Here is a 23,150-nt window from a genome sequence, read left to right as displayed (position 1 = left end):
AGGGACAAGGACAGGTGCAGAGGAAGATGGAGACAGTGGGGGATTGAAAAGAGTGTAAAAGGGGAGGTATCGGGAAACACGAGATACAGGCATCAAAGGGACGTGCCTAATGAGATGCACGGCTGAGACAATAAACCGGACGGCAAGATGAGCCTCGAGCGGGGCCATCTGCCTTACAGTATCATCCCCCTCATCGTAAAAGATATTTACAAAGTACATGTGTCTTCCACAAATATCCTGAGAGTCCCAGGGTGACGAAGCGGACAGTGTCCGTTCGCTGGCTACTTGAGGGCAAGAGACAAAATGGATGCCGTATCTAAGATGGAACCCATGGGTACAGATGAAAAACCCGCATATCAAACGAACGGTTTAAGTTAGCACAGCGAGACTGCGCACACTTACTAAACTCGTCATTTGCGGTTCTTAGATACCAGACTCGACCATATTCGTGCGAGTCGAAAACATCACTTAAAATTGTCACGGAACCTCAGACGCTCCTTTTGCCCTCATGTAGGCAAGCACTAGTCGGAATCATATTCGATATTCATCAGACCCTCGAGATGTTGCTGTAGCATAGCTCTGTCCAACCGAGACCCTTTGGTAACAGGTGGCTGTCTCATACACGTTGTAGCACAGAGGCCACATAAGGCAGGACCGCACTGCACGCAAAGGCAACACGTGAACAGGAACACTACAACGACTCCAATGATCGTCAGAATCTTCCAACCCCAAGTCGACATCAGGCCCCAAAACCATCCAAGTAGCGTCCAATCCCCTACATCCACGTGTATGGATTCGGAGATCTTATGCAACTTCGAGATGGCTTGATAGACAGTCGGAGCGTTATCAGGAATGAAAATACAGCAGCTCGAATGGATCACCTTACATACCCCACCTCGATCTGCTAAGATCACATCTAAAACCATACGGTTTTGTAACGTCATAAGTCTATCCGCCTGAAGTTCTGTGGTGATATTACCAAGGGCACTGGCAGTAATATTAGCTGTCGATTCTACCACTCGAGTCAACTGTCTCAGGTTCCTACTATTAACCATAGGTCCCCAAAATGGGAGGAAACCCTTGAAAAAGTCTCCTGCCTCTTGACCGGCAGTATCCTCTTCGCTAATTACGCCTCTCACAACTCTAATTTTGTGATAATCTGCATCTACAGTAAATGTCGGAGGCAACAAGTTTGCGATAAAACATGAGCCCATGAAGTCAGAGGGCAACCATGCATACGCACGATCATGACAAATAAAGTATGTACCCTTGGCAGCCAAAAACACAGGGGATGAGACCATTGGCAAAATATAATTTTCAGTGCAAGCACTCTCTCCAAGTCGGGCTTTTGATCTACGGCCGCGACCTATTAAACAAAAATTGCCAGTGTGGGGTACGACCCATATCGGAGGCGAGCTTTTAAGCTGTTTTTCACCAGTGAACACACTATATTCGCCTCTACTTAGGACCCTATAGGCTTGTACCTCTTCTTCAGGGATAAGCGAGGGATCATAGATATCGCTATCTAAATCCTCTATTGCTATAGACAAAGGTTTTTGGTACGAGGTAGGACCAGAGTAGGGGGAACGTGGTTCTCGAATGGGGTGGAAACCCAGTGCGCTTTGAAACATTGTTTGAAATGCTCGAGCAGACCCTTGGGAGCTATACGGTAACACCAGATATGGAATTCCCTTATCCGTAGTATGCGGCATCAACCCACACACCCAACAATTAGTAGTGTTAACCACTAACTGATGCTGATGAAGGAGCTGAATAAAGGAATTGTTGCGGAATTCTGCACGTCTAGCCTGCTCGTGTTCAGGTAACATGTGAAAAGAATGAGGAGAAACAGTGGAGGTGAGTTTAAAGTCAGGGGTAGGAGTAGGTATGATAGAGGGCAAGAAGTAAGACATCGTGTAATATACTCCACCCGCCAATAACGCAGAAACAGTCACAAACAGTACGAATATTTGGAACACAAAACATTTGGTACGACTGAGTTGCTGCAGCTTGAATCTTTGTGCTTGAGCTCTTTCCAAGTCCATCAGCTTTGAAAATGCCATTCCCTATGACCGTCCGCAACGTTTCTTGACGCACTTCGTTCTGTGTAGCAATAGTCAATTCCTAGGAGTTCCCAGAAATCGACGGTCTTTAACCTAGCGTCAAGACCTACTAACCAGGAGGAAGTACACGCGCGGCCCTACGGCCTTTATTTCACAAATATATATATATAAAAAAATGTCTCTCAGCTGTGGAAACAAAAAGTGTAAGGAACGAAGCTCACTGAATATATACAAAATAATTACAATAGTATGAGTGTTCAAACTGATCATGGAAAACGGACAGAACGGGTTTTTTTTTATTAGTCTCTAGTGCTGGATCTCAAAAAATATCGGGTTTTCCCAGGACGTGTCTGTTCGTTAAACAAAAGATCCGTTGAAGGGACAACGCCCTGTTGATCAGCTAAATGTTCTGGTCTTGAGTCTTCTGATGACAAGTGTTCAATAATGCCTTTTTGCTGCACTGAGGATTCTCCGACAGGTTGTGCGTCGCTGAAAGGTACAAACGCCGGCAATCCTTCGGTTTCAGTTGATGCAATGCCTTTCCTTACCCACGAGTCTGCTGGCAACGGAATGGGGACTTTCTTGGTATGGGTGGCATGCACCCAATTTTTCCGCCCCTCGAGACGAACTGCAGTTCTCGTGGCAAGGAGGACCTGATAGGGTCCAGTGAACCTGGGATCCAAATTGTTCTTGCGCGAAAAATTCCGCGTTACCACCCAATCTCCGGGCTGGAGCTGGTGGCCTGGACCCTCCGTCTGTGTCGGCAATGCTTCGTGAACCTGTTGGTGAATTAACCTCAGTTTAGCAGTCAAGTCATGAAGATAATCGATCAACATTGGATACTCAAGATCACAAAAGGCACCCGGTCTAGGGACCCCCCAAACATTGGCAGGGCGACCGAACACTATTTCATAGGGACTGAGCCCTACTCGGGAGTGTACAGTTGCCCTTGTTGACAGCAATGCTAAGGGTAAAGCGTCAGGCCACGAAAGACCTGTCGTAGCCTGAATCTTTGCTAGTTTTAGTTTAAGGGTGCCATTGTACCCTTCAACCAAACCAGCTGACTGAGGATGATTGGCACTATGGAATTTCTGTACAATCCCTAACCCGCGACACACACTCTTCATCACGCTCCCAACAAACTCACTTCCGTTGTCTGACCACACAACCCGAGGCATTCCATAGCGGGAAAAATACTCTTTGAGTAACATTTTTGCCGTGGATAAAGCCGTATTATCCTTAAGGGGGTAGGCCTCAATCCACCTAGAAAATGCACACACCACAACCAGCACATACTTCAAATTATTACATCTCTCCATGTGGATAAAGTCCAACTGGATAACTTCGAAAGGGTACGCAGGAGGGGCAAAATGGCCAGGTGGAGTGGGAGTGCCCTTACCAGGATTGTGCATCAAACACACCATACAATTCTTAACCAAGCGTTCAGCACATTTCGTAATACCATCATTCTTCCACACAGGAAACAGCAATTTACAGATACCTTTTGCGCTAATATGTGCTAACCCATGTGCCATAGTCACAATAGCCAGCACATACGCATCAGGCAACATCCATCTTTTCTGTTCCGATAAGTCAGTCCAACAACCATTCGCATCCAACTTTCCCGTACTTTCTTTCCACTTCGCCTTTTCAGTCTCGGTGGCCTCATTCTGAATTGCTTTCACACTCTCGATAGTGTTCTCACACATACTTGATTCTGCAGGCCACCTAACCGAACTCGTCTCATACATTCGAGTGCTAAGGTTCCGGGCAGTCTCCTTAGCAGTCTCATCCGCAAACGCATTACCACGACCAACATCATCCGTCACCTTACGATGCGCACTACATTTAACAATTGCCACTTGCTTAGGCAACGTAAGTGCATCCAAAAGATCATTTACAAGCTGGCCATGTTGAATCTTCGTACCATGTGACGTAAGGAATCCTCTCTCTCTCCACAGTCGTCCAAAACTATGTGCCACACCAAACGCATACTGGCTATCTGTAAACACATTCACCCGTTTATCTTTAGACAACACACACGCTCTCGTCAAAGCAATTAACTCAGCAGCCTGAGCCGAATTCTGACTTAACCTTGCGCTTTCCACAATCGTTCTCAATGTAACTACAGCATATGCAGTTGTCACATCACCATTCGGTAACTTGAAACAAGAACCATCCACATACAAAGTACCATCGGGATCTGTCAATGGAGTATCTTTTAGGTCAATGCGACCCTTAGTTTCCTCTTCAGTTTTGAGATAGCAGTCATGTACTGCTTCATCACTTGATTCTGTGTCGATCGGCAGCAATGTTGCTGGATTCAACACATTACACCGTTTTATCCGTATATGACTGGCCAGCAACGTCAACTCATATCCAGACAATCTTGCGCTCGTCAGATGTTGAGTTTTCGTTCGGTTCAATAGAGTGTCGACTGCATGCGGAACCATTACCGTGAGCATATTATCCATGACTAGACCTGCGGACTGTCGAATGGACGCCGCAGCTGCCGCTGTTGCCCTTAAGCAACTTGGCAAGGCTCTTGCTACTGGGTCTAAAGTCGAAGAAAAATAGGCACATGGGCGTTGCTTACCACCAAAAGGTTGTGTCAAAACACTCAACGCGCAACCATCCCTCTCGTGAACGTATAGTGTAAATGGCTTACTGTAGTCAGGAGTGCCCAACACAGGAGCCGAACACAACGCATCACGCAATTCAGAAAAACTTTTCTGACATTCTTCAGACCAAGGTACTGGGGATGAAACGTCTTTGCATGTAAGGGCTATCAATGGTTTCGCCAACAATGAAAAATTTGGAATCCATTGTCTGCAGTAGGACGTAATACCTAAAAAGGCACGAACATCTCTTTGGGTTTTTGGCACAGTCATTCGGGAAATCGCTGCAATTCTCTCTGGGGTCAACCTTCTCCCTTCTTTTGACAATAAGTGACCTAGATAGGTAACTTCTTGACAACAATACTGTAGCTTTGAAGGCGATACCTTGTGGTGTAAGTCATGTAGATAGTACAACAATGATACTGTAGCCGTTTTGCAAATAGCTTCTGTATCAGCTGCCACTAAAAGATCATCCACGTATTGAATCAAAGCTGCACCCGTTGGTAATGCAAAGGCATCAAGCTGACCTTTAAGTGCTTGGCTGTAGATTGACGGACTCTCACAGTAGCCCTGTGGAGCGCGTTTTAGCCTAAAACTGCGACCTCCTAATGAGAATCCAAATAGGTCTCTGCTTTCCTCTGCAATTGGGATGCTAAAGAAAGCATTCTTTAGATCGATCACTGTGAACCAGGAGGCAGATGCCGGAATCATTGTTAATAAAGCTGTAATGTCAGGTACCACAGGAAATTGTGGAACTACTATTTTATTTACCTCTCTCAAATCTATTACAAAACGATATACAGGAGGTTTAGTTGGGTCAGTTCGTTTCAAAATTGGCAATACAGGACTATTACATACATTTCCACGAGTTTCTTCAACAACACCCTTTCCAATGAGATCATGAATGATTGCTAACAGCGCTCGTTCGCCCTCCAGAGAAATACGATATTGAGGTAAACGCGGTAATCGCGCATTTTGTTTCAATTGAATCACATAGGGTGGAATGTCTAACAGGCCCACGTCATTGGGACCTGTGGCCCATAGAGACGCAGGGAGGGAACTCAATTCCGGTGGGAATTTATCAACCGATAAATACATGGGAGAGATCACTCTCCGTCCCAATGTAAGTTCCACTCCTTCGGGGGAACAATACAATGTTGCATATAATCGTTTCAACAAATCCAGGCCCAAAAGATTTTCACCACAACCTGTAGATAGAATCAGTGGAGCGGTTAGCTCACGAGGTCCAATCATAAGAGGCAAAGGATTAGAGACTGGGTTACTAACAGGGGCGCCAGAGAATCCAACGGAAACATTCGTTAAGCCAGACAAAGGTGCGCCAGGGAGTTTTGAATGCATGATGGAACTTTTCGTCGCACCAGTGTCTAACAGAAAAGGCTCAACTACACTCGATGTAGCCACTGCAACGTAAGGCCCACTCTGATCGACCGGAACTGACACTACTCCCTCTCTTTGTCGTTGGCTGTCCTAGTAATGGTCATTTACAACAGTCTCGTGCTCTACGTAATAATCATCCACATTATACTGTGCAGATCGAACTGACCCCGCATTTCGCTGGTCAAAGTAATTATTTGCATCTGATTGATTTTGATAACGATCACTCTGATTGTGGAATGAACCACGACCTCTACCACGTGGTGCCTGTTGAGGACCACCACCACGGTTTCCACGTGTCGACACACCATTCAGGCGGTCCCGTAAGGCAAGACAATCATATTTTAGGTGTCCCTCTTTCCTACAATATGCGCACTGATTATACCCAAGTGAAGATCTGGAATCAAAGTTGTCAGAGCGCGGCTGTGTCCTATCGGGCTGTGCTCGTGGTCGATACTGCTGTTGCGAATCATTTTGGTTTGATCGTGGAGGGTATGCTTGCTGCAACAAAACCTTTGTTTTGAGTTCTTTCGTTTTCTTTTCTACACGATCACTTTCTTCCTTTTCCCTATTCTCATAATACTGAGCCGTTGCTAGTATTTGCGCAGGGGTTGAAACTGCCCACGCACTCTCTGAATTCTTCAATTTGTTGCTTAGTTCAGGCAGCAAATTTGACACGAATTTGTCAACGAATAACCGCTGGCCTCCCTCAGCGCCCATGTCCTGGCCGCTGTGGTCGACAAACGCTTCCTCAAACCTTGTAAAGAAATCTGAGACACTCTCGTCTTTCTTTTGCTTACAAGCTGATAACTTATCCCAGTTCACCTTCATCGCTGGCATGAGAGTTTTCATGAGCGTAATGATTTTCTGAGGCAAATCCAAAATCAGCTGTTCAGGCTTGGCCCCACCGACTTGTAATGCATCAGCTGCTAGCAGTGCAACCCAATCACCCCCTAATTCAACTGCGTGATCGGCTTGACGAATTTTAGCCCAAACTGGTTGCGGTACAACATTGCCAAACAACATGTCGATGTCGGCAATATTCATAATAGAAGCTTCTATCAGTTGTGATAACTCCTTATAATAACCAGCCGGATTTTTACGCGGATCGGGTAAGGATTGCTTCACTTGCAAAACTTCCGATCGTTTCCATGGAAGATGTATCCACACCCTTCGAAAATGCGGTAAAACCGCAGGGTTAGCTTGCGGATCTCCAGGCACCCACAGTGGCGGGACTTCTCTCATGGGATACTGACCAGGAACCGCTTTCCAGTTCTCAGTGGTATCATCTAATGATACCCGAGAATGTGCTGTGGATCTGAATGCTAATAAGCGTTCCACTGCACGTCGTACATCGTCTCCTATAATCATACCGTTCGAAAAGTGACTCTGAAGTTCAATTATGTCGGCCGGTACATCATCTACATCATCATTATACCATTCTTCTCTCAAAAAGTTACACATCTCCTCAAATACGAATCTCTGCGTAGGCTCATTAAACTGAGAAAACGTATCAAAGACTACACGTGGAGTGTAATTAGCAGGATGTCTTATCCACCTATGTGCCATTGTTACTAACGTCTCTTTCTCCCTACCACTAGGGATCTGACTCCGTCTCTGAGGAGTTTCAGATGAATCAGACGAAAATAACGGACCAGAAAGAGGTGAATAAAGAGTAGCAACAGAGTTAGGAACACGCTTACGAACAGAAGGAGAAAGAAAAACAGGGGCAACAACACTGGAGGTGAAGGAAGGCATAGTAGGAACGGACAAGGTAGTTGGAGTAGCAGAAACAACAGTCTGCGAAGGTACAGGTACAGGAGCAGTAGGAACAAGAACAGGTGGTGGAACAAACGTAGGGTTAACAGCGGGCTGGCCCGCAGCCGCTGGAGCAACAAGAGGAACAACAGGAGGAGCTATAGGAGGAGCTACAGGAGCAGTAGCACCCTGTACATAAGGAGGTGGTGATTTCATCAAGTATGATAACAAGGAATCCTCCTTCAAATCTTCTTCTTTCTTTTCTAGATTATTCGGTAAAACTGGGTAACATTTATCTATTTTCATGTGATGCAATCTAGTAGCGATTTCCATGTCTTTTTCTTCTTTGTCTTGTCTACATTCTTTTATAGCTTGCATTACAGGAACGAACTCTTGTTTTTGATTCTTTTTAAGTTGTTTGATTTCTTTCTGCTTGGCCTCTTTACGCCATATCCGAAAGGAATCAAACATAGCTGGCCTAGCTTTCTTTAAAAATAATTTAGCCTCAAGATTATCTAAAATCGAAAGTTCAAAAGTTCCATGTGGTGGCCATCTAAGATCACCGTCATTCTTTGTATAGCGGATCCAGTAATCATTATATATTATAGGACCCACCCCATGTCGACTATAAAGATCATGTATCGGAGTTCCAACTGGAGGTATCGGACACGAGTCCTCCAACCGGGAATCCATTGCGCAACATTTGAAAATACGAAACAAATCACTATGGCTAGGCATCGTGCACACTAACCTAGTATCAAACTTCAAGGATTACCGAAGCAATAAAACCTCGTGTAAGTCAAAACCCTCGGTTTTTGGCAATTGCAACTGTCAAATAATACTAAGGACCAATACTAAGAACCACAAATGCAATGGAACCATGCAATACAACAAAGCCTTAAGGCTATTACAAAGCTCGGAGAGCTAACCACAAAGCCTGAGGAGGCTATTACAAAGCTCAATGAGCTATTACCACAAAGCCTTAAAGGCTAACCACAAAGCTTTCAAAAAGCTAGAACAACCACTAAGGACTGGGAGCGACCCACAAATACTTAACTCAGAACTTCAATGGCGTCACCAGGAAGGCCCGTCTATCGTCTCGCTTGTACATAAGGTCTACGCCGGGCGTCGAAGACAGGTCGACAGTCAGGGCATCGGTCCGTTGCAGCCGTCAGGAGGCGGGAATCTTCGCAGGGAAAAACTTCGGGCCACTTATTTCGACAACAGGATCGATGAAGCGGGGTGCACCTTCCCTCGGAGATTTCACACGAAGTTCCTCACGATCATCAGGCTTTGGACCGGACCGGTACCGCTGAAGTCGCCCCACGTTGGGCGCCAACTGAAGGACTGGACTTTTTAACAGTACCAGCGGTGCCAGGGAACAACACCTATAACCTTCATGGGATACCTGTTTCGGCGCACAAACTACAGAGACACGGGACACTTCCTTCGGCGTCAAAGATTCAAGCTTTATTTACTGCAGGGAACACAGAAGTCACAACAAGTACAACACGTGCAACTTGGGGAGACTGCTTCAAATTGGTTCTGTGGATCGCTCCTTTTATACAGAATTTACTCATAGGACAACATGGTACACAAAAGTTTACAACCTGGTTCCCATAATTATCCCCCAGAGGGGTCGCTTTGGTCACTTTGGTACACATAAGGTCCGGAACATAAGTGCGGAAACATTTGGCGGTTCCCAACTGTAAAAACCCATCTTCCCAACATTAGTGAATTCTAATCGGCAGTAAAACAGATTGAAATAGGGACAAGGACAGGTGCAGAGGAAGATGGAGACAGTGGGGGATTGAAAAGAGTGTAAAAGGGGAGGTATCGGGAAACACGAGATACAGGCATCAAAGGGACGTGCCTAATGAGATGCACGGCTGAGACAATAAACCGGACGGCAAGATGAGCCTCGAGCGGGGCCATCTGCCTTACAGTATCATCCCCCTCATCGTAAAAGATATTTACAAAGTACATGTGTCTTCCACAAATATCCTGAGAGTCCCAGGGTGGCGAAGCGGACAGTGTCCGTTCGCTGGCTACTTGAGGGCAAGAGACAAAATGGATGCCGTATCTAAGATGGAACCCGTGGGTACAGATGAAAAACCCGCATATCAAACGAACGGTTTAAGTTAGCACAGCGAGACTGCGCACACTTACTAAACTCGTCATTTGCGGTTCTTAGATACCAGACTCGACCATATTCGTGCGAGTCGAAAACATCACTTAAAATTGTCACGGAACCTCAGTGGCTGAGTGAAATCTACAAGATTTCACTCAGTCGCTTTGGGGCCCATGCTGCGTCAAAACCCTGCACCTGCTTGAAGCAGGCGTAAGGATTGATGCAGCATTAACAAGATATGGCCCCCCAGGGCATTGCTGGAGCTGCGTCACGCTTGCGACGAAACTCCAACAATGCGTCAGTTTTACGGCACAGATGCGTGACGCATCTGTGCCGTTTTTGCCCCATGGTGCGCCACATTGTAAATGCGGCGCATCCATGGTGGCGGAGGCATGGCGCACAATAAGTGGCGCATCCCTGCTGATATGCAGGGATGCGCCACTTATTGTAAATATGCCCCAATGTATTTAAATTTATGATTTCTGTACCGACCTTTTTGAATGATTGAAATACATCTTTTGCATTGTATCCTTGATCTAAAACTCAGTCATAGAGTGGGCCCTTACGTAATGACAATATTTTTGATGTGTTGGGAGGTGCCTTATTTTGGGAACACATTGCCTCATGAAAATGACGTTTAACACTGTCTCTGATTCATCCTCCCATCGGCAAATAGTTGAGGTAAAATCTTGGAGTGTACATTTTTAGTGGTCTCCCTGCTTACAGCACGCTGGAACAATACCTGATAATGAAAATAGGACTGAAAACCCAGTGGTTTGAACTGATCAGTTTTCACAAGGTAGCGCTTTACAATTCAAATTAATACATAAATAAATGCAATATGCATGAGGTATGCTAAAGATCATAGAATAATAGGGCAGTGGTTAGGTAGGGTTAGAACACAATTAGGATCTAGTATAAGTTTGCAAGCTTGCATGCAGTTATGGGCATGTTTCAAAATCTTTTTTCCCATGACTGCTCACACTTTACTGACATCAATTTCCAACTTTGCAAATGTCTACTTTGCCTTTTTAGTAATTAATTTTTATTTCATTTGCTAGGCCTTTGTGGAAACTTCAACAGCGTGTCTTTGGATGACTTCCAGACAGTCAGTGGTGTAGTGGAAAACTCAGCATCAGCATTCGCAAACTCCTGGAAAACCATGTCTTTCTGCCCTGATGTGTATGGCAGCTTTGAAGACCCTTGTTTAGAAGGCAGTGACAAAGGTACCGGCCGAAATGTATTTCTGTGTCAACATCCTATTCCATTTTTTACCTCAAACATTGAAACGGTCAATCAAGTTTACATCTGGGTAGTTCTGCCCTGATTCACAATAATTCACTTTGTATATTTTATTTTGTCATATTTTTAAATATGTTTGTTGTTTATTTGAGATCAGTTCCAACATGTAGTCTAGACTATAGTAGCTGTCAGTGGACTATCGTCCATTCTGATAATACTGCACCATTACCTGCACTTCTAAGCCGTGCATCCCTCAATCTACGGCACTGCTTAGCCCCACCTCCCTCACCCGACAACATCACATGGTGCTTCTAACTTGTATTCGAATGGGAAGGGTTGTAAGTAATCTTCAACTACAGGATATACCTCCCACAGCACATCCTGCAGCAATAAATTGTCATCAGTCAGGCTGGCACTTTAATCAGCCTTCGCCAAGAGTGAAGTTCGTGACTGTGCCTGACCAGGTAGCTTTAGTATAATCTTTGATATTAAAGACCATTGCCACCTCATATAACCATAATTTCACTCAATCACCACACTACCATCCCCAAATACACCAGTATAACCTCACTGCAGAATTACTACAGGTCAGCACCAGCCCAACTACCATAAGTATACAGTCCCTCACTATACTCTACACCTTCTGTGTAATATATGTGAGGCCAACCCCTGCCGCACATAGCCAAAGGCCATGTGCACCGGTGGATTAGCCGCAGGGCCAGGCCTGTGGACAGGTCCTGTGCCCTGCTACATGTTGAAGGCCGCAGTGGGACCCCCAGGGCACCTGTGGGCTGAGCCGGCTCCCTGCATGGTGCAAGAATCAGCATTTCACCCACCCGGAAGTAGCAGCCGTGTATGCTGCTCCCTCTGGGCAGGAGCAGTATGGTTTCTGTTTCCCTGCTCATATCAATCAAGGCAGGGAAACAGAACTCAAGCCCGCTCCTAGCCATTGGGAGCATTTTTAAACTCCCATAGTCCGAGAGCAGACAGTATTTTCTCCTGTTTGGCATGAGTTTTAAATATGCTCACGCCAGACAGGAGCAAATACGTTTCTCTGCCTGTGTTAGTCCCCAGGGCTTAAGTAGTCTCAGGAAGAGGGGCTGCACCTCATCCCTTTTTTTAAAAAACAGTCTTGGGATGTGATCCCCTGGACCTTCACAGGCTTGTTAAGGTTGGCAACGCGGCCCCCTCCCCTTTTCTACAAAGTCAGTGCCAGGGGATGAGATTCTCAGACCATCGTTGACTCATGAAGAGGGGCGTGAGCCCAACACCCTTAGATATACCTGGCCCTTGGGGATGTAGCACCCGGGCCCTAAATAGGCTGAGGATAGGAGCCCCTATTACGCCCCTCCCTCTGCATATGTTTGAAAATTGCAGTCAGGAATTCATTTTTATTTTTTGCCGCGGTCCTGTGAGACTCCCTCACGATCACAGCAAAAGTTGCCATTTGCTTGTTAATTTTAGTCCCATCCCAAAGCGGGTCCTTCTGGGTCCCCTCATGGGGCCTAGGGGTCTAGGGTATCCCTACCCCTCTTATATCATATTTTTTAGTCTACAGAATAGGGACTATGGGCCTCATTATGGTAGCAGACGGTGGGGCCCGACCACAATTGCTTTGATCAGGAGATCGCTAACCGAGTATGCGGTGGTCTGACCATCACATTTTGATATGACCACCATGTTTACACTCAGAAAGTGCTCCATACCACTGCTGCTTGTTCTGTGGCCAAGTAAAAGGGCTGAAGCACAAGCCGTTGTGGTATGGAGCACCTCCAGCACCTCCATGCACCATGTTGTGCTTGGTACACAGTGCATGGAGGTGAGTGGGGGCACTACATGCGCCCCAAGGGCCACATTACAGTGACCCTATTCCGTTACAGACAGCTTTTTCATTGTAGTCTCCCTGACATGAAAAGGCTGCCCGATATGGTAATCTCATTGGCGGTGCCTGCCTCCACATCGCCACCGTTCTGGAATACTATTCCAACCGTTGCCCCATCAGGATCATCGATCCTAGCGAAGGCAGTCGTCTTACCCCCGACTGATGAGGGTTCGACCACTGAGATTGCAATCCGGCAGTTGAAATCAGGGTCTAAGTCTCAGACTCCTGTAATGGCTTCCAGCAAAACAATGTGCATGTTGCTAGCAACCAATCAGAGAGCTCTCTCCTGTGGGTGTGTTACTCCCGCGGTAGGAAGATGATCCAAGGGAAAAACAGGCTCCCTGGGCCAATCAGAATGTTCTATTTTTGAATTAGTTCTCCCATGAGACTTTTACAAGACTCTTGAGGACCCAGCCCTCTAGATATACAAATATTTTTTAACCGTTGTTTTTCACACACTGTTGAACAGATGTACACCAAATCATAAAAAGCACAATCTGCAGACCAAGACCTAGCTTCCTGCGAAATTTTATGTCATTTAATTCAGCAGTTTTTGTGGCAGCATTCCTTGAAGAAGCCTATTGAAAATGCATGGGGAAATTTGCTTTTGGGACCCCACTTTTTTCCCTTCGCCTGAAAGTACCAGTAGGTAGTTATAGTTAGGACTAACTTTCCATAGGAAAAGCGTTTTTTGATTTGCCTATAACTTTGGCGCCGTTTGATGGATCCACACGAAAATTTCAAAACTAATGGGACACTCACTTCAGCTGTTGTGTTCTAAGTTAAGGGGTGATCCTTAAACCGGGGGGTGAGAAGAATGGGGGGTCCCAAAACTCTTTTTCTCCATGTTAATTACCATAGGATTTAGACACGGCTACAGCCCGAACTGCTGAACGAAATTACACCAAATTTTGCAGAAAGCTAGCTCTTGGATCAGAAAGCACTCTTCTTGTTAAATGGTGTAAATCCTTTAAGTAAGACCTGAGAATTGTAAAGATTTCTCAGATTTGAAACTGTGGCCATGGTGGATCCACGAACCCTCCCAATATCATGCCTGAGAGCTGATTGGCAGCCTACACTTCAAACCAGGAAGTGTTGACAGCCATCTTGTGACTCAGTTGAACTGAGTCACAAGAAGAAAGGTTAAAAAAATAAGAAAATGGGGCAAGGTAGAAACACCCTGACCCCCTTCTGTCAGGGCTTCAGGGTGTCCCACACGGACACCCAGGGCATAAATAAAGCTTTTAAAACAAATATTTTAACAGAATTCATGATGGATCCATGAATCCAGCTGAAAATAAAAATTAAAAAAGTGTTGGATTCCAGAACGTCTCAGCATGCCTGATCCTTGACATCTCCTGCCGCAGCCACATCACACCCCACCTGAAAGACCTGCACTGGCTCCCCATCAACAAGAGGATAACCTTCAAGCTCCTCACCCACGCATTGGTGGTGTGGGGATCCTTGGTAAGGGAGAGGATCAGCTGGGTGTCATCAGCATAGGAGATAATGTTGAGGTCGTGCCGACGGGCAACATGGGCGAGCGGTGCCATGTAGATATTAAACAGAGTTGGGCTGAGGGATGTGCCCTGAGGTACGCCGCAGATGATCCTGGTGGCTTCGGAGCGGAAGGGGGGAAGGCGGACGCTCTGTGTTCTGCCGGAGAGGAAGGAGGTGGTCCAATCCAGGGCCTTCTCTTGGATCCCGGCGTTGCGGAGACGTGTTTGTAGTGTGTGGTGGCAGATCGTGTCCAAGGCGGTTGACAAGTCCAGGAGGATGAGGGCCGCCTATTCACCATTGTCCAGCAGTTACTTGATTTAAACGGTGGCAGCGATGAGGGCAGTCTCGGTGCTGTAGTTGCTGTGGAACCTGGATTGGGAAGGGTCCAGGATGTTGTTCTCCTTGAGGTAGCGGGTCAGTTGTTCGTTGACGGTCTTGTCGATGACCTTTGCCGGGAAAGGGAGCAGGGAGATGGGCCCGAAGTTCTTGAGGTCATTGGGGTCTGCCTTGGATTTCTTGAGTAAGGCGGTAATCTCGGCGTGCTTCCAGCTCTCCAGGAAGGTTGATGTCTCGAAGGAGGTGTTGATGACTTTCCAGAGATGGGGTGCGATGGATGTGCTGGCTTTGTTGAAGATGTGATGTGGGCATGGGTCTGACGGAGATCCAGAGTGGATGGTGTTCATGATTTTGATGGTGTTGTCATTGTTGGTGTTGGTCTAGGAGAGCAGGCGGTTGGTGCGGATGGTGGTCATGAGGGCGGAGGTCTCAGTGGTGTCGGGGCGGTCATGGTGTTGAAGCTGTCATGGAGGTCTGCGATCTTGCGGTGGAAGAAGGTGGCCAGCTAGTCGCACAGGTCTTGCGAGGGTGGAACGTTGTTGGTGTTGGAGCTGGGGTTGGAGAGTTCCTTCAGGATGTTGAAGAACTCTTTGCTGTTGTGTACGTTGTTGTCTAGGTGTTTTTTGAAGGAGGCCCTTTTGGCGGATCTGATGAGGTGATGGTGTCTGCGGGTGGCATTCTTGTGGGATGCGTGGCTGTCCGGTGTTTGTTCACGGAGCCAGATCTTCTCCAGCTTTCGGGAGGTCTCCTTGGAGGCCCGGAGGTCTTCAGTGAAACAGCTGGCTTTATTTTTGGTGTGACAGTTGGAGGGTTTCTTGATCGGGGCGAAGGTGTTGGCGCAGTCGTTGATCCACTGAGGTTGCGGGCGGTGGTGTCGGGTTCAGTGGTCTCAGCGGGTGGGCTCTGGGCAAGAGTGGTGGCTAGCTGGTCTTCAGTGACTTTGCTCCAGCAGCGGCGAGGCATCTGTTGGGTGCGGTGGATTTCTTGAAGGTGAAGTGGATGCAGCGATGACCGGTCTAGTGGAGTTCGGTGGTGTGGTTGAAGGAGACATGGGGGCTTGCAGAGAATTTGGGGTCAAGTGTGTGACCCGCGGAGTGGGTGGGTGTTGTGACGAGTTGTGACGAGTTGTCTGAGTCCGATTTTGGCGAGGTTGTCAGGGTGGTGGAGTTTGTGTCTTTGTTGTTCTCGTGGTGGAAGTTCAGGTCCCCGAGGCTGATGTAGTCTGTGGAGGCGAGGGCGTGTGTACTGATGAAGTCAGCGATGGAGTCGCTGAACTGTGTGCAGGTGTTTGGCTGTGCAGAATGTGTCATCGGTGCTGATCGAGACTCTGAGAGTGTTCCTGTGGACGATGGTGATTCCTGTTCAGTTGGTGTGGTCCCTGTGGGTGATCTTGTAGCTGTTAGGGATGGCCATGGCAATGTCTGGTGCCGAGTAGGGGTTCATCTAGGTCTTGTCAGGTTGAGTCGAGTAGGTCCAAGAGTACAACGGCGTGTTTGCGGGCGGAGCAGGTGTTGAATAGAATGCATCTGAGGTGGTTGCATTCTTTCATAGTGGGTGGATTGGTGGATCGGATGCTGATGAAGCTGCAGTTCCAGCAGGAGAAGGGTCCTTGGGTGTGCTTCGGGCGGTCAGGAAGCAGGTGTGTGATCGTCCGGTGTTGAGTGCGTGGAGGGTTCTGGCATCGTAGCGGTGTCAGGCCTTGTGGCGTTCCCTGGGTCCAGGGGTCCTGGTGCTGGGCGCGGTCCTGGCTCTGGGCGCGGACCAGGCGTGGTCGGGTGCAGACGGGCTTGCCTTAGGCGCGCCTTGGAGGCCGCTGCGCGGTCTCCATATGAGGGGATGTGGGAGGGAGGAGCAACTGGGAGGCAGGAGAGTGGTGGCGGATGGGATTGCAAGGGGGCGGGGCCGCAGGGACACAGCAGCGGGAAAAAGTGGACGGGGGCCGCGGAAGGACTGGGCACAGGAAGGAAAAACAAGTTTAGGCAAGAAAACAAATACAGGCACGGAGGAATAAAAACAAGTCTGGGCTACTTTGCCGTTAGCACTACTGGGCAGGGCGTCACTTTTTAAAATGGTGGCCCTCCCACGCTTCCTCTACGCACTACATAATACCCCTTTCCCTATTCCACAGGCCTACTTCAGAGCAATTAACGCAGAGGTCACAACGCTACTCTGGGACGGAAAAACACCTCGTATAGCGTTCCAAAAACGTATTAGGGGGTGGTACGATGGCGGGATTGCACTGCCAGATGTCCAGGCATATTATTGGGCTTCCCAGATGGTCGCGATTAATCAATGGCTGCACGTCCCACAGGATGACCCAGCGTTAAGACTTGATAGGCATCTACTAGAACCTGCGGGGGTAATGAGTGCCCTATACAACAAGAAGAAAAGACACACACTCACAGGTCTGACACTACACACAGTACGTATATGGTTCCAGGCTCAGGAAGCACTTGGCTGGGAAGGCGTAATCACGAAGGCTATGCTGCTGTGGGACACCAAAAAGCTGGGGTTGCTGGGAAATACAAAGGGGTTCAGTCATTGGGACTCCATAGGAATCTCAACAGTCGGTGACTTATGGAGGAGGAGAGGGGTGGTCACCCTTGCTCACCTACAGGCCACGTATGGTCTGGTGGAAACTGAGAGATTCAGATACATGCAGATTACACACGCACTACAGGCCCTGATACCGCCAGACACGGATCCGGAGGACTCCTCCCCACTGGAGGATAGACTCCTCACAGAACACCTCCAGAAAAAAAGCGATATCACTGATCTACAAGAAAATAGTTAACAATAAAGCAGACCCCAGAGAGACCATGAAGGTCAAATAGGAAAGAGAGGTGAGTGAGATTGACGAGGCAGACTGGAGGGAGGCGCTAGCTTCCCCTAGGGAGGCTGTAATTCCTTCAAGGCTCAGGCTAGTGCAGCTGAAAATACTACACTGTACCTATTATACCAGGACCATTTTACACAAAATAGGTAGGGCGGATTCACCACTCTGCCTTAGGGGATGTGGGCAGCCTGGTTCCTTCTACCATACTATTTGGAGCTGCCCCGTGATTGTGGGGTATTGGATGGCAATCATGAGGACACTTTCACAGGTTACACAAATCACCGTACTGCCTAGTCCAAGATGTTGCCTCCTCAATATTTGGGACCCAACGGACTTAAACCGGACAACCCAAGATTGGGTGACGTTGGGAATGACAATAGCAAAAAGGAATGTTGCACAACGATGGGCTCCAGAACTAGCCCCACTCTTACTCAGTGGTGTAGGGATATGGACTTGGCAATTGTGGCAGAAAGATCAGTATATATATATAGAGGATGCCCCAAAAAATGGGAAAAGGTATGGGGAAAATGGAACGCATACAGAGGCGATATCTGTGAACCCCCTCAATCTGAAGGCTCTGACTCAGGTGACAGTGGTTGATTGTAGTATGATATATGGCTCCCCTAACAGGCCTGTATGTGGGGAGGGTGAAAGGAGAGGGGTGAGAGTGGGCGGGCTAGTATATACGAGTGTAGTAGATATGATTATTTCGATAATTGTGATTTTACCAACAATGAATATCATACTATCATTAGAATGCTCTGCAAAATGTCTAAAAAAAATTGTAAAAAAACAACAAAAAAAAAACAAGTCTGGGCAAGAAAGCAAGTACAGGCACAGGGGAATAAAAACAAGTCTGGGCAAGAAAGCAAGTACAGGCACAGGAGAAAAATACAAGATTAGGCAAAAACAATGCAGGCGGAGCCGTGCAGCAGCATGGGGAGCTACCTGCCTGCGAGCAGGGTCAGAGGTCACTCCATTCACCGCTGCGCGGCCTCCATATGAGGGGATTTGGGAGGGAAGAGCAGCTAGGAGGCGGGAGCGGGACGGTGAATGGGATTGCAGGGGGCAGGGCCGCCGGGATGCAGCGGCGGGAAAAATGGGCAGGGGCCGCGGGAGAACTGCGCACAGAAAGGAAAAACAAGTTTAGGCAAGAAAACAAGTACAGGCACAGAGGAATAAAAACAAGTCTGGGCAAAAAAGCAAGTACAAGCACAAGGGAATAAAAACAAGTCTGGGCAAGAAAGCAAGTACAGGCACAGGGGAATAAAAACAAGTCTGGGCAAAAAAGCAAGTACAGGCACAGGGGAATAAAAACAAGTCTGGGCAAGAGAGCAAGTTAGGCAGAGGGGAAAAGCAAGTCTGAGCAAGTAAGCAAGTACAGGCATGGGAAAAAATAAGTCTGGGCAAGAAAGCAAGTTAGGCACAGCGGAAAAATACAAGATTAGGCAAAAGCAATGCAGGCAGAGCCATGCAGCAGCGTGGGGAGTGACCTGCCTGTAAGCATGGGTCTTATCCCATTGGATTGCTGTGCTGGCCCATCCTCCATGACTTCTGGCTGCACCCCTCCTGCAGTAATCCATGTCGGGTTTTGTGCTGGATTTTGTGCCTCATGCTGCAAGAGCAAACACAGTGTGAAAACCTGGTGGTGTCCTACACAATACTGGCTACGGATGAACACGCTGATCCGGCAGGTAAAACTTGAGGCAGTGATTGTATGTCCATCCCAAGTCACCTTGACGCAGTGAGAGACTGCTTCCCCCTTGGGGGATGAAGTCCACTTGTGTCCTGAGGTCCTCAGGACACAAGAGGACCTCATCGCCCCACCAGCAGTGTGCCAAGAGGCACGTTTGCAGAGTGGTATAAAAAGGGGAGTTGCCTCCGACCACCTCTCAGCAATCCAGCTGTGTGGCAGTTACTGGAGCTATGTGTTGGGCTAGTTCGCCCCCAGGAACCCTTAGTATTCAAGGGGACTTAATTCCCCAACTTAGAACGCGCTAGGGGGTGCGTTTGCAGAGTCATGCAGGGAGGAGGGCCTCCGGCGAGTTGCTGGTTTCTTTTTTCTTTTTCATAATTTGTTATTAGGCCCATCCCCCTTGACTGACCTTTCTTTTTTTTACAGTTGTTTATTTTTAATTAATGGGGAGGGGGGCGTGTGGCCCCCCTCCCGACCCACTTTTGGGCCCTGGAACCCCATCCCCCGAGACCTGCCTTTATCGTTGGTGACCGTGGCGGGAGCCCCAATGCTCCCTCGGTCCCAGCTTTTGCACAGGGGGAGCTGCTGACATGCAGCTCCCCTTGTGCAAAAGCAATCTGGTTTGCTTTTTGGAAGCAAGAGCAGGTTTTCTGCTCTCACTTCCAAAAATGCAAAGCAGGGTTTGCATATGACTCCCACCCTGCCATAGAAAACAGCAATGTGCCAGGGGTGGGCACCCCGGGACATTGCAGTAGCTGGCCCTGGGGGGTGGTGGTCCCCAGGGCCATAAAGGGCTCCACAAGGGGGAGTGTGCGGTCCCCCCCAAAATGTATATAGCCCCAGGGAGGCTATATATCAAAGCTCCAAGGTTCCCACCTGTTGGAGACGCACTCTGACATCCACTGCAGCAACCTTCATAAGGTAAAAGCCGGATCGGCGAGCGGATCCAGTTTACAGCATGCCTGTCGATTCATGCCGGACGCATTTCGTGCTCATTGCACTCTTCAGCGGCACACACACACACACACATATATATATATATTTAAAAAAAAAAAAAAAATATATATATATATATATATATATATATATATATATATATATATATATATATATATATATATATATATATATATATATATATATATATATATAGATGCTAGAAATCATCAGTTGTTTTGCCAAAAACACCAAACTAAAATACTTGTGTGAACCGCAGATTACACATCAGTCACTGAGTTGTCTCTGATCCTTCAATTCCCCAGTTTGAGGGCAGGCCAGCTATGCAAAACAATAACCTATGAAAGTTGCCATGCTGCTGGCCTGCACTTTCCTGCTGGTGGGTCCCAGGAGATGGTAATGCTCATGCCAACATAAACACCCAAAAACTTTCCTTCAATAAGAAACAGCTGGGAACTCGTAGATGCTAGAAATCATCTGTTTATTGTGCATAAAACACCAGACTGAAAATGCATTTATTCTTGTGAACAATAGATTATAAATTAGTCTCCGAGGCTCCAAATAAAATTGTCACTATGTCTTCTCAGCAATATGCACTGTGCCTTAAGTTGGAATGACTTTAAATCCAATGTGAAATGGTACGCCGATGTGAGACTCATCACCACTGCTCCTTGGCTATGCCCAGCTCTGAACAGTAGTTTGATATTTCAAGAGAGTGAGCTTCTCGCAGGGTAAAAATTCTATCACAGAGTCTTCCAACTTAGTTTCCACTCCTGCCACAGCCACTGGCTCATCTCCGATCCTTCATTTCTCCCAAGAGATGCAATTTTAAGTGCAAAATACAAAACACAAATGGCTGATGCGTTTCGGCGTGATGCCTACTACTGAGCCTGTTAAACCATCATGGTGTTTGATACACTATTATATGGTCCTTTCCCCATTGTGTTGCCCCATGAAACACTAGAGCGTTACATTTTCATCAATCATCTCCGTTCAGTTCCCATTGGAGTCCACTCCAGTCCCATCTGTCACTGTTTGTTCTAGCAGCATAGTTTGTTTCAAGGTTATATGATCCCACACTGTTGACATTTACAGAGATAATTTTTGAATCAGCATGATGGCCTAATTTTTAAATCAATAAATTTAGCATTTTCGCATTATTCATGTTATTCCATGTCCATGCCATTTCATTGTTATATTATCATACATGATAAAGCGACTAATGCTGTTCTTTTAAGTATATTACACATAATGTTTCAAGCATATTGCATAGGCCCCAGCATGATCTTTTAAATATGAGATGTCTTTTCATATCAATTAATACTTAATAAGTATTGCACATTTTCTCCCAAATAAAGTGTGGTTATTCAGACCCATCCACTGTAATGTGGAGTAGTGGGACATTTCCACTCAAACATGTTACATGTACTCAAACGAATACACTGCAAATTAACCGTATTAACTTTTCTGGAAGATCCCTCGCAGGTGTTAAACATTCTCTTCCATGCATATTGCTTGTACCCAAGTCATTACATATGATTACAAGACCTTGAATTCTATCGTCCTTTATAAACATTCAAAAGTAAAGACAATCCTTAATGAAAATTCATGCATGTTTTTGATCAATTCTTACCCACACGTCCTTTGTTCACATAAAGTTAAGTTGCATGGGCTTTATGCAGTAATATGGGCAATGATGTGCATGCCCATATCATCATTTATAATTTATCCTATGATTTGATAAGGTGACATGTGCTTGATATGGTCTTGGGTAAAAGATAAAGTGTTGTATGCTCAGAGCAATTATATGGGTGATGGTGTCCATGCCTTAAATAGGATATGAGGAAACATGGTTATTCCTATTATCTGATAAAGTGACATGTGCTTAATGTATTCATGTGCAATGGAGTCCAATTCCATGTCCAATTGCAAAAGACAATGTCATTAGCTGTTTGAGGGACATATGATTGGTGAATTTATTCAGGCAAGGGTGGATATGCCCAGAATGTGTGGTTAGGGGTCCTACACTCTATGCCAATGTATATGTGACATGTAGACATGTGCTTAGTATGTTTATAGTAAACAATTCTAGTGTCTTGATGTGTGGGATCATATCCAGTATTGATGGATATCTTTCATATAAAGGTGTTTTATTTTGGAGCAGCTAGAGACATTTATTCATGAAGGGTAAGGTATTGCATATTAACATCGCTAACATTGGTTATGCATTAAACTTGTATCATCGGGTGACTGTCCACAAAATAAAACAAATATGCACTATGCTTCTCACAATCATACAGATAAGAAATGTAAGTGTGAAGTAACATAGTTAAATATAAAGAAGACCACTATAACCATAGTTCTTTCTGTGAAAATCGGAGACTGCTGTGTTAAATGGAGCTATTGCATGTGCAACATGCCCATGCCGAATTACAGATGTACATGCAGCTCTGCATCCATGTTATGGCCCCAGGGGGTTTCTGTGCCCTGTGTGGGAATCAGTCTGGGCTCTTCTCAGTTCTTTTTTCCTATCACCCCCTCGAGCATTCATCTTCACATGTTTTATTCCATTAAATCTAAAACCAGCCAGTGATCAATCATAATGTTTTTCAATGTGACAGGCTTTAGGATAACTCTTATCTCTATTCTTTATGGCTCACATATGTTGCAGCATCCTAATCCTCAATCGGTTGATTGTGCTTCCGATGTAAATTTTTTTACAATCACATCTCAATG

The 23,150-nt window shown here is 46.5% G+C and overlaps 1 protein-coding gene across 1 annotated transcript in view; it reads left to right on the top strand.

Moving 5' to 3' along the window:
* Positions 1-23,150, top strand: part of LOC144823889 (mucin-5B-like) — a 1,747,676-nt gene that overhangs the window by 623,457 nt on the left and 1,101,069 nt on the right. Inside the window, exon 13 of the mRNA XM_078682783.1 lies at positions 11,027-11,191. Coding sequence (XP_078538909.1) covers positions 11,027-11,191 — 165 coding nt within the window. The remainder of the gene's footprint in view (positions 1-11,026; positions 11,192-23,150) is intronic.

This window comes from Lissotriton helveticus, chromosome 3_1 (genome assembly GCF_964261635.1).
Source record: "Lissotriton helveticus chromosome 3_1, aLisHel1.1, whole genome shotgun sequence".
In the NCBI taxonomy this organism is placed as follows: Eukaryota; Metazoa; Chordata; class Amphibia; order Caudata; family Salamandridae; genus Lissotriton; species Lissotriton helveticus.
This window is presented reverse-complemented; position numbering and strand designations above follow the sequence as displayed.